The sequence below is a fragment of the Caretta caretta genome, chromosome 5 (genome assembly GCF_965140235.1).
Source record: "Caretta caretta isolate rCarCar2 chromosome 5, rCarCar1.hap1, whole genome shotgun sequence".
Classification (NCBI taxonomy): Eukaryota; Metazoa; Chordata; order Testudines; family Cheloniidae; genus Caretta; species Caretta caretta.
Window position 1 is genome coordinate 91,925,790 of NC_134210.1, and position 12,229 is coordinate 91,938,018.

A 12,229-nucleotide genomic window follows, 5' to 3' on the forward strand; every position below is an offset into this window, starting at 1 on the left:
GCACTGATAAGGTCATAACGGGGCAACTGTATTTAGTAATGGGCACCATATTTCGGGAAAGATGTGGACAAACTGGAGAAAGCTCAGACGAGAGCAACAAAAATGAATAAAGATTGAGAAAACATGTCCTATGAGGAAAGATTGGAAAAAATTGAGTTTTAGTCTGGAGAAGAGAAGACTGAGGGGGGACATACCTTTTTCAAGTTTTTAAAAGGTTGTTATGAAGAGGAGGGTGATAGATTTTTCTCCTTATTCATAGAAGACTGACCAGCAAGAGAGATTTAGGTTAAATATTAGGAAAAGCTTCCTAATAGTAAGGGTAGTTAAGCAGTAGATCCAATTACCTAGGAGTTTGTGAAATCTCTGTCTTTGGAGGTTTTTAAGAATAGGTTAGACAAACGCTTGTTACGAATGGTCTAGATAATGCTTTACTCCCCTGCACCGAGACAGGACTGACTCGTGACCTATCGAGTCCTAAATTTCTATGATTCTATTATTTTTTTTATTATGTAAACTGAGATTCTGCTTGTGCTCATTTTTGAGATAAGTTTCTCGCGTCCTGAATGTGCTGGCCTTTGCATTTTGTTTCTCTGCATTTCTGAGGCATGTAATTTCACACCAGAAATGCATAATTTGTGAAGAGTTTGATTTATAAAATGAAGATTTTAAATGTAAAAGAAAATAGAAGTGCCCTGCTAAATCTTAAACTAGTGATTGTCTGTAAAGATCTCTCTAGTTTATGATTGCAGAACTGCGTGTTATAACACTCTGTTTTCCCCTCAACCTCAATAGTGGGACTCCAGGACTCTTTCCCCAGCCCTAACTGCCATCTGTGTCAATCGGGTTTCTAGAAGATGGCACTGAAGTATATACTGTCTTCCCATAGTCTAATTAAATAGGTCTTGGGTCATGAAGTAAGTGGTATTTGGTGACAGCTCTGAAATGGAGCTGTAGCTAGGGAAATTAAAGTCCTGGTATCTTGCCGAAGAATTTTCCTTTTGGTTGAAATAATTTTAATCACTTATGTTCTGCGATTTCTGTATTGCTGTATCCTGGCCACCAATTTCTTACATATTCAGCTGAAAAACTTGAACTTCAAAATTTCTATCTAATCAGGAAACTAGTTTTCACTGAAGTTCAATTATTTTGTTATGTTTGAAAATTTTGAGGCTTGAACTCATAAATTTATGAGTGTGTGAGCAACAGAAAAACATCTGAAGTCTGTAGCCTCTGCCTTACATTTTATAGGTGAGGTAAACGTATATAGTAGGCATGTATACACACATTTTATGTGATTTGATTTACTGGTTTTACTGACTTTGTGCCTGTTAACTAGTGAAGCAGAATCTTAAGAAGAAACTAGGGAAGTTAAATGAAGAGTCAGGTTTGAGGAATGAAACAAACTGTTGATATTTATCACTGCAATCAGTCTTCAGACAAGTAGTATTTTCTAAGCCTGTTCTATTGTTAAATGTAAACCATAAATAGAATATCTATATGGGGTTGACCTGGAGTGTCAGTCACATGAATATATTATATTCATAGCAAAAAATACTTATGAAATAGTGACAGGTTTCAGAGGAACAGCCGTGTTAGTCTGTATTCGCAAAAAGAAAAGGAGGACTTGTGGCACCTTAGAGACTAACCAATTTATTTGAGCGTGAGCTTTCATGAGCTACAGCTCACTTCATCAGATCATGCTCAAATAAATTGGTTAGTCTCTAAGGTGCCACAAGTCCTCCTTTTCTTTTTATGAAATAGTGTAATTGTTTTTCAAAATTAATTATAATTTAAAAGTAGCACATCTACATTTACTGCTTGCTAATGTCTGTTTTGTAAAACAAATAACTTGTGAGCTATATAAACCAGAAAACTTCTTGTTTTGTGTGCACATTTAGCTTACTGTTCAAACCAATTTATTTTTGAAGTGGGGTTTTAATAAAAATTTTCAATAGCCTGAAGTTATCATTTTTTCCACCAAATGTTATCATGGAGCAAATATTAATAGAAATGTATAAACTCATGGAAACGTTAAGTTAAAAAGGAAACACTGATGCCAAATACCTATCGTAGTGCTGCCTGTCACCATTACATCAGTTTAAATAAATTGCAAGGCTTAGAACATCTAGGAAATTTGATCTTTCTTTACATATTCTGCTCAATCACAATAGAGCAGTGAGTCAAATATGAGTATTCACTGAATACAGTTTCTTCAGCCAACTTAAGTATGTGTTTTAGAATGACTTAGTTACAGGCTTTGTGTCTTGATATAGAAAGCAGTAGCAAAGGATGCACGGGTATGTCTAGAGAATGTAGAAACTTACTTTGTGGAACATGCCTTATGAAATTCAGTGGAAGAAAGGGAAACTGCACTACGGATGACTGGAGTGCTTGTCACCATAATGATTCTATAAAATGGAACACAAGTGAAGTTGCTAGCTTTAAACTTGAACTAAAAGTAATATTTACGACTGATGATTAGTGAAAACAAGAGTTAGGTTATTATATGCTTTAGCAATCTTTTAATTTCTTTTCTTTTCTTAAGAAACGAATGCCAGGAGAGCGGTAGACAGAGGATATGTCCATGTGCTTTTAACAATTTATGTAGACTGGCACCGTCATGATAGTCGACACAGACACATGCTGATCCGTAAAGGAATCTTACAGTGTATTAAAAGTGTTACAAATATCAAGTTGGGAAGGAAAGCATTTATTGATGCCAATGGGATGAAAATTCTTTACAACACTTCCCAAGTGAGTTTAATTGCTTTTTTTGCTATGATTGCACATGAAGATTTTTTTCTGTGTGCTATTATGGGTATGCTGTTTTAAATGATCTCATGACTCAGTCGTTAGCATTTATTTTCTACAAGACAACTTCTAAGATCAAAAGTTAAACAAAACAGTTAAATTGCTTTTCACCATTGAATTGTTAGTGTATATTGTAAACTACTATTCCATGATAAAAGTATATTTGGCTCTTTTTTACGTCCGTGCATAACCAAATTTTCTGTGCTGAATTAGAGCTGTCAAGGCTGGTACACCACCAGCTATGTGAATTCATATGTGATTTTATTGCTTTCCTTATGGGGACTCTCTCTATAGGGGTTATTTCCATTTCTAGTTGAATGCTGAAGGTCTCCCGGTGTCTTCTGCTTTGCATCCTAAGATGTAAAGCAGAAATCATATACTAAGGTAGTGCATCATTGTCACGGTCCTGTTCCATGTGGTGGTAGTACTCTGCCCTGCTACAAGAATTAAGTTTAACTTCTGTGATTGGTCTCATTCTTTGGCTTTGCCTCTCTCCAGCTTTAGCCATGTGATGGAAGTTTTATACTTCTTGGCAGTAATTTAGGCTACCAATGGAGAGAGACTGAGCTCCAAAGAGAATTCTCTTCCAAATGATAAAGGTGTAGCAGGAGGATTTATAGGTTTCAGTCAAATGGAGTAGGCAGAGATTCTTTTATATTCCATTTATTCAAGTAGTCATAAAAACTTAGTTGTACCTTAGTATAACTATTTTTATATTAAATTCATGTTGTTCTGGAGTTTTCCAGTGGCAATATAATCTAAAATATTCTAGTCTTTTGTATGTTCTACATGCAGTGTTGTATGTTTCTAAAAACAGTTGTGTAGTTTGCATTCCATTGTTTTCATTCTTTCTTTTCTGTAACAGGATTGCCTTGCTGTGAGAACTCTTGATCCTCTAGTCAACACATCAAGTTTAATAATGAGAAAATGTTTTCCTAAAAACCGTCTTCCACTACCAACTATTAAAAGTACTTTTCATTTCCAACTACCAGTTATCCCTATTAGTGGTCCTGTGGCCCAGATGTACAGTTTGCCTCCTGAAGGTATAGTCAGTTGGTAATATGTTGGCTTTTGTTTTTATATATATTTAACATTGTTCTCTGCTAGATGGATCAGACTTGCACATATGTTTGTGATTTATCTAGTCCTCTAGAGCTCACTGGGGAGAGTGAATTAATATAGATTCTCCTTCAGCTTAGTGGTAGGTCTGTGGTTTTGGAGCAGAGTGTGAAATTCTATCTTCTGTACTATGTGCAGGTTAGCTGACAACAATTTCGTCTGCATGTGTGTGGCTATGGGCTGAATTTACTTTCTTCCAAATGTCTAAATAGGCACTAATATTGCATTCATTAAGGAACCAATCAACAGAATGAGTGCCTAAATGATCTTTTACTAAAAATCTGCAAAATTCCTGCACAAAATCCATTTGAATTTTTAGAGTATTTTCTATGATCCATAATAGGCCAAATTCACCGATAGTGTAACTAAGTACATATGCACTGAAGCCACTGTAGTATGTCCACTCGTACCAGCAGTGAATTTAGCCCAGTGTTCCTAAATTGTATCATGCGAACAGTTCAATGTGCTTACCTTAGTTTATTTTCCATTGAAATAAATTAAAAATGTTAAGTCCTTTCCTTCATATTACTGGAGCCAGATCCAGTCCAAAATCTAGCAGTGCAAAGTGTCCAGAAAGGCAACTTAAATTCCCCAGCCCTGTTTGGAAGAGGTAGTCGCATGCTGAGCAGAGAAGGCCTGGTCCTGAGGAGTTGGTCCAAAGTGTCTTCAGTGCATATGTTGAACGTTTCCTATGTGAATATATTTTTTTAAAAAGTGGAAGAATCGTTTAAATGTTCTTACTGGACAGAAATGTAATACATGGTTCTGCAGTATTGCCAGCTGAGCCTTCTGTCTCTGATAAATCCGCTAATGTTTAGCGTTCACATGTTTCACAGAAGTTTAATTTGTGTGGTATTGACAGATTTCAGTTGGTGAGTGAAAAAGTTTTACACATTACATTTTCTTCTGAAATGTACATGTTGTAGAAAACCTACATCTGCCTTACTTATAGAGCATTTTATATCACAGTGGATGACGTAGTAGATGAAAGTGATGACAATGATGACATCGAAACAGAAAGTGAGATTGAAAATGAAAATGAAGATAAGGACCAACTCTTTAAGGTTAGTACTAGACCCAATCAAAGGGAGCAGATTTATACCATCAATATATTTTTTTCGTTACTTTAGAAGTTCACTTTCGCCATCCCCATAACTATGTGTTCACGTATTAAGGAGATATCAGTAGTGAGTCCAATTGGTATTTCCAAAGGGGCGAAATGGAGGTGCACATCGAGATAGTTGCCGAAAGTCCATTGAAAATGAATGGAAGTTGGGTGTCTTATTCCCTTATGTCCCCTTCGGGAAAAAAAAGTCTTCTGTAGTTAAAGTTGAATCAAGATTCCTACCTAGGGTAGGTCTAAAATATCTCTGTTTCACACATCAGTGATTTAATATCTCCAGATGTTGGCACACTGACTCTTCAGAGGGCAATTGAATTTACATGTAGTTCGTAGCAGAAACATTTAAAATGTTCCCTCTGAAGTATTGCTCTGTCGTCTGCACTTTTTGCATTCCTCCCTAAACAACCAGAATCCCCATGAACTGTACATATGCATGCATTTACTTTCAGATAGTAACTGTAGCCATGGGCCACATCTGAACTTTTTCAAATTAAACAAACATGCATGCTTTTTGTCGGAATGAAGTTTCTCGCCTTCCAATATCAAGCCCCACTTTTCCCACCTCCACGTGACCCTCCTTTAGGATTTCCCCCGTACCTCTTATGCAATCCTGATGCTCTGTCATCCCATCCAGAGCCCTTTCTTTTGCAGCCCTTCTGCCTAACGTCCTTAAAATGGATACTGATAAACAGGTTATCAGTGCTTAAAAGCCAAATGTTGTAGGAAAGTGAAGTTGTGGTAAGGTGCAGGGGTGTTACGGAATGGAAAGAGGGAACAGTAGGAGTGAAGCATGAGAGAAGTCTGGACTATATTAAGTTGTAATGGGGCAACACAGCCGGACATGGAGGAGAAATGCAGTTCTTCAGGGCCACTACAAGAAGTGGGATGGTGGAGAGGGAAGTGCTTGTTGAGGTATATCAGCTCTGCCTGAGTCATTACACAGGGTACAATATGCATCAATACTGATGGTATCTGTGTGAATAACTACCAGAATTAAAACATACTTATTAAAGCTGGGAAATTTGTACATCAAAACATTACTTAACTTTGGTGTTCTGTTTTTTTTTTAGAGTAGGCCGTAAGCCAAAGCAATGGAGTAAGCAGTTAAATGATTTTATATCCTATCTGTACTCAACTCATTAGTTCCCCCATCACAATCTCTATCCCAATCTGCAGCCCACATAACTTTGTACTCATCTTGAATGATTTCACCTGAGAAATATATTACACATACTATATTTGCATACAGGCAGGAAAATTTATGACATACATGTGGTGATATATCCAAGGTTTTCTGCCGACAAATCAGATTGGTATGCTAGTATCTGTTTTATGTAAACTATTAGCAGTGCTTAATATATAACTGTTTTTTAGATTTGAAGCTCTTTTTTGTAATTTAACTGAGAAGTTAACTTTTTCTGTTGCTCTTGCAGAACGATGATATAGAGACTGATATTAACAAACTGAAACCAAGGCAAGAATTGGGACGACCCATAGAAGAACTAAAAATGTATGAACAATTTTTCCCAGAACTTGCAGATAACTTTAAGGTAAAGGATGTTAGATTTCATTAATTGTTTTACTGCATATCTTGAATGCTCTGTTTTTAACTGTTCATAACTCTTAACTTCTAACCCATCCTTTTCAAACTTGATCATAGTCCTCAATGGGGTATGTCTTGCTTACATGCCAAACAGCTAAATTCAGCTGTTTAAAGTTATTGTGGGAATATTTTTTATAGCAAGCATAACTACCCCATGTCTGTATTTATAATTTTTAAAAAGGCCCATGGTGTCTTGGTCACACTTGGAGGTAGGGGAGAAAAGTGTGTGTGTGGGGAAGGACGTCCCTCGGGGGGAGGGATAGCTCAGTGGTTTGAGCATTGGCCTGCTAAATCTAGGGTTGTGAGTTCAATCCTTGAGGGGGCCATTTGGGGCAAAAATTGGGGATTGGTCCTGCTTCAAGCAGGGGGTTGGACTAGATGACCTCCTGAGGTCCCTTCCAATCCTGATATTCTACGATTGTAGATGGAATCCTCATATGGAATGCTCTGAGCATGTGAAAAGAGGGTATGCTTGGTAACGAACACTGTATTTTACCATAGATTACTATATATTCTTTTAAATAACAAGGAATGCTGGCTTTTAGTGCTAGGATGATGTTTGCTGTGCTAAAAGGGAAATGGTCACAAGAGCCCCTATTGACTTTAGGCTCCAAGTAATCAATTGATTTAGCAGGTACTATGAGCGGGTGTTCATGACACTAAATGAAAATGACTTTAGCATGTTTGAAAACTGTAGATCTCTTCTGAATCATAACTGTAAAAATGGTACCATGGGATTCCATGTTTGTCTCAATAACTTCCAGAACAAACTTACTTGGCTTGAAAGAAAATGACATTTTTTATTTGTTTCTTGCCCTTTGAAATCAACTTGACTCGGAGCACAGGTTGAGTTTTTCCTCCTCTCTTGTTCAACACCACATATAATAATAATAATAATTAATAATAAATAAACTCTGTAGGCCAAACTGGATGCCATATTTAACTCTGTAGTTTTGAAGTTGTCTTTCGTGTCAAATTTCACATTGCCTCTGTAAACCCATCACCTCCAGTGGTTTTACACAGATGTAACTAATTTAAAATATTAGTAAATCTTTTTGATACACATGAAATAATAGGATACAAGTCACTCTCTCCTTGCTATGGTGGCTGTGCTAATAAGAGAAAAGAGTAAAAATTGTTTTTGGCACAAGTGTAAAGACGGCTCTGAAATAACAGCAGATCTGTTATGTAAGAGGCTGTACCTTTTTTTATATGAACACTTTTTTCAGAATAGAACAGTACTTCAAGCATCTCATTAGTGCATCACATAATTACACGCCATCAGCTATTTGTATAACCAGCAACAAATTTTTATTTGTAAACTAATCAAAGTTGATATGGAGTAATTGAAGCAATGATTTGTGAACTCCAAAATACCATTTTGAGTCATTTTTAACCTTATACTACGTCTTAATTATGTTACTGAGCTAGTCACTAGTGCCAATCATTTTTCAGCTTACCTAGTGACACTAGCAATATAAGAGTTTTATTTTAAGATTATAAATCAGTGTCTATCTTGCTGTAACTAATCAGAAAAAAGTACTGTGTTTAAAAAAATAACTTTGATATGTCTAAACTGGTGTAAAGTTGTTCTGTTGAAAATATAAAACCAACACTGAAAGTTTGCAGATGACACACAAATTGGGGGTGTGGTAAATATTGAAGAGGACAGGTCACAGGTACAAAGCAATCTGGATTGTTTGGTAAGCTGCATGGAAGCAAACAATATGCATTTTAATATGGCCAAATGTAAGAAACAAAGACTATAGGCCTTCCTTACAGGATTGGAAACTGTAAGCTGAGCATCGCTCACTCTGAAAAAGACTAGAGAAGTCATAGGGGATCATCAGCTGAACATGAGCTCCCAGTGCAGTGCTGTGGCCCAAAGGGCTAGTGTGATCCTTAGGTGCATGAACAGTAGGAGTAGAGCGATTATATTACCTTTCAGTATGGCACTGGTGCAAGCACTGGTAGAATACTATGTTCAGTTCAGGTGCTCACAATTCAAGAAGGATGTTAATAAATTGGAGAGGGTTCAGAGAAGAGCTATGAGAATGATGATGGAATTGGAAAATGTGATAGCTCTATCTAGTGATAGATTCAAGAAGCTCAGAGGCTGATCAAGTCATCCCTTAACTTCTATCAATACCTACATGGGGGACAAATACTTGATAATGGGGTCTTCAGTCTAGCAGACAAAGGTATAACAAGATCCCATGGTTGGAAGTTGAAGCTAAACAATTTCAGACTGGAAACGGGGTGTACATTTTTATTTTTTTTTTTTTGGAACAATTAACCAAGAGTTGTGGTGGATTCTGTCATTGACACTTCTTCTAAATCAAGATTGGATTTTTTTCTACAAGAATATGCTCCAGTTCAAACAGGACTTGTTTTGGGGAAATTCTATGGCCTGTGTTATATAGGAGGTTAGACTTGATGATCACAGTGCTCCCTTCAGGCCTTGGAAGCTATGAATAGCTGAGCACTTTCCCACTGTTTGCGAGTACATATCTGATGACATGAGAGACTTATGTTTGAAATAGTAAATATCTTTCTGCCATAAGATGACTTCTCATAGCTACTTTTTGTCTGACTTCTTATGGCAAAAGTGTTTCTTGGGGTTTTGAGGAAGGTGTATAGTTTCCCTAGGGCTTTTGACTGACTGTTGGTATGGCAGACAGAAGACCTGTGTTCTTCCTGGCTCTGCTGTTGGCTTGCTCTGTGACCTTGGGCAAATTACTTGATCTCTCTGCCTCATTGTCCCCAGCTTTAAAATAGGGATAATGATGATTACCCACCTTTGTAAAGCATTTGGTGATCTAAAGATGAAAATTATCATATAAGAGCTAACTATTCTCCTTTAGACTTCATACAGCAGGACACTGCTAAATCTGCATGAGAGAAGGGACTAGGAAATGGTCAAAACTTGAGGGAAATACATTTTATTTCTTGTTTAATATCTGAATATTGGAAAAACTGGAAAGCAAACGGGTAAAAACTGATCAAGTGGAAATGTTTGTTTTTAATGAGAGGACAAAGACGTTGATGAACCTTTCTAGTTCTTATGTCAGCAATATTATATATCTGCAATGTGATTAAATGCTGCACACCTTTTTAATTTCATGGCACAATTTAAAAAAAATTACTTGGAAGTTTTGTGATGTCATTGAAGAACTGCCTCATTTTGGTGGTGGCATGGCATTTTTCATTTGGAATAGGTTAACTTTTACAAAGTTTCTGTAGCTTAACAGGCAAACTTTTTAGGATTATGTTTATCCTGAATACCTTATTCCAAAATATACTTGTTTTATTGCCACTAAAAATCATGGAAAGGAAAAGCGTCCTTTTATAAGCGAATACAAACAAACTTTTAAAATGTGAAAAACTGTTTCCTAATCATGTTCTGTTTTTTTTTTTTTGTAAAGGACTATGACTTAGTCTCCAAGGAACCAAAGCCTTTTGCATCTGATGCAAATCTAGGTGGACCTATTGTTGTTCCTACGGCAGGAGAGGAGCAGTCTGTAGAAGCAAATCACTCAGTCAAGGGAATTACTATGAAAGAGAGCAATCACTTGCAAGCAGGGGAGTGTAATAAAAGGCCAGCCTTTTTGGATTTGCCAAAGAAAGACAGCAACAAAGACGATAGTTTACAGCAGCAAAGTGATCAAAAGAAACTGCTTTCGTCATGCCAGTGCCTAAGCTATGAAATAGTGAAAGGCTTGGACAGGATCACTCTGCAGAATACTTCAAAAAATGAACAGTATTACAAAACAGGGTGTGTAACGAAGAAAGAAAGCAAAACTAGCCTTACCTCACTCACTTGTAATAAACCTTGCCAGCATGTTTCATCTTGTGGAAGTGTTCTGTTTGAGGGACGATCTGTCCAGCTGGGAAAGCTGTGCTTCACGGGTGTTGATCCTGAGGAAGAGGATGATTCCAGCTCGCATTCATCAGGGGAGCAAGTGATGCTTGAGGTGCCTGATATATTGCCACTACATGACCCTGATCTTTATATTGAGATTGTGAAAAACACAAAGTCTGTTCCTGAATATTCAGAAGTGGCTTACCCAGATTACTTTGGTCACATTCCACCTCCATTTAAGGAGCCTATCTTAGAAAGACCTTATGGTGTACAGAGGTGAGTTGATACATTTCTTTGAAAGACCAATTGTTGCAAGAATATACAAATGAGAAATTCATATTTAATGTATAAAATTATCAACTTTGTTTATAGTCTTGTCTCTAAAACATTTTCAAAGAAAATTGTTCTGAAAGCAAATGACAAGCTGGTACAAACTAGTAAACAAGGTAATGAAGTTCTATTGTGAAAGAAGTTTTTGGTATAATTTTCTGTAATTAAAGCTATCTGAATGTTAAGCTACCAAAAAAGTTTTTCTGAAATGAGAAATACTGCCTTTAAAGCTTAATGTGAAAATAAATGGAGGGTGTAAGCAGTAAACGTTAAGTTTCTAAAGTTAAGCATTACTGGAGGATAGGAGATGGGACTGCTGGGGGAATTGGCTTTGAAGTTGGAAGTTTGAGGAAGAAACCCATGCCGCTGTCTGTGTTCAGGACCCAAGGCTGGAATTCTAAGAGTAGAGTAGGCTAAAACTCTGTTCTCTCTACTCAGTACAAAGGGATTACACTGGGATTGTGTGGTTTGAGGAGTCACTCGCTCACCCCTTCCCCCCCTACCCCCCAGACTAAGGGCTTGTCTGCACTCTCCTTGTTCTGAGGAAAGGGAGCTATTTATATACCCAGTCATTTTGTTGTCATCAAAACTTTGTCTTTCACAGGTACTTGAAAAGCACAGCCTTGTCCCTCAAAGTTGCATAGTGTAGACAAGCCCTAAGAGAGAAGGGCAGCTGGGGCTGTTCTCCAAGGGTTTTAACAAGTTCTGCTTTCACTGGGGCTGGGTATATAAATAGCTCCCTTTCCTCAGAACAAGGAGAGTCTGATTTTGGTGGGAGGTGGGGATGCAAAGACACTGTTAGTTTCTCTAGGAAGAAGGGGTAAGTAATCCATTATCATGGTTTTCATGCACTGTTTTTTTGCTTTGTTTTGGTTTTTGACTTGGGAAAGAATTGTGAAGCAGATCTGTCTAGGGATTGACCAAATGATTTTTGTTGAGGAAACTATTTTGAGCTTTTTAACTGAATCATGGATCCTCTTATAACTCCCCTTCAGAGAAGAATGTAGTTCAAGTTTGCTAAAGTTAATGTTTACTAGATATACACCCGCTCTTTTACACCCTGAGATTTGAGGGTTATGTTCTTACCGTACATTTTAGGGCTTTTTAAGGATCAGGTATTTTGGAAGCTGGGATGATCACTCAAGATCCATGAGTCACCAGTCTCATGACTATCCCAAAGTTCTAAATTCTTTTGCTAGATAGCTTCTAAATATGGCTAGATAGCTTCTCGTGCCTGAGACCAAAATCCAAGAGTGTGAATCTATTATAATTGCTGCTGTTAGAGAAGAAGAATTGCAGGTAAGTAATCTCTTTTGCTTTTCCAGTTTTTTTTGTTTTTAAACATAAATATCTTCAGCTATCTTTTTTTCCAGCCCCACAA

The 12,229-nt window shown here is 37.1% G+C and overlaps 1 protein-coding gene across 5 annotated transcripts in view; it reads left to right on the plus strand.

Moving 5' to 3' along the window:
• Nucleotides 1–12,229, plus strand: part of AGTPBP1 (ATP/GTP binding carboxypeptidase 1) — a 143,071-nt gene that overhangs the window by 54,537 nt on the left and 76,305 nt on the right. For all 5 annotated transcript variants that reach the window (XM_048849808.2, XM_048849810.2, XM_048849805.2 and 2 more), the window contains exons 10-14: nt 2,546–2,754; nt 3,677–3,854; nt 4,900–4,994; nt 6,487–6,603; nt 10,082–10,794. In XM_048849808.2, coding sequence (XP_048705765.2) covers nt 2,546–2,754; nt 3,677–3,854; nt 4,900–4,994; nt 6,487–6,603; nt 10,082–10,794 — 1,312 coding nt within the window. The remainder of the gene's footprint in view (nt 1–2,545; nt 2,755–3,676; nt 3,855–4,899; nt 4,995–6,486; nt 6,604–10,081; nt 10,795–12,229) is intronic.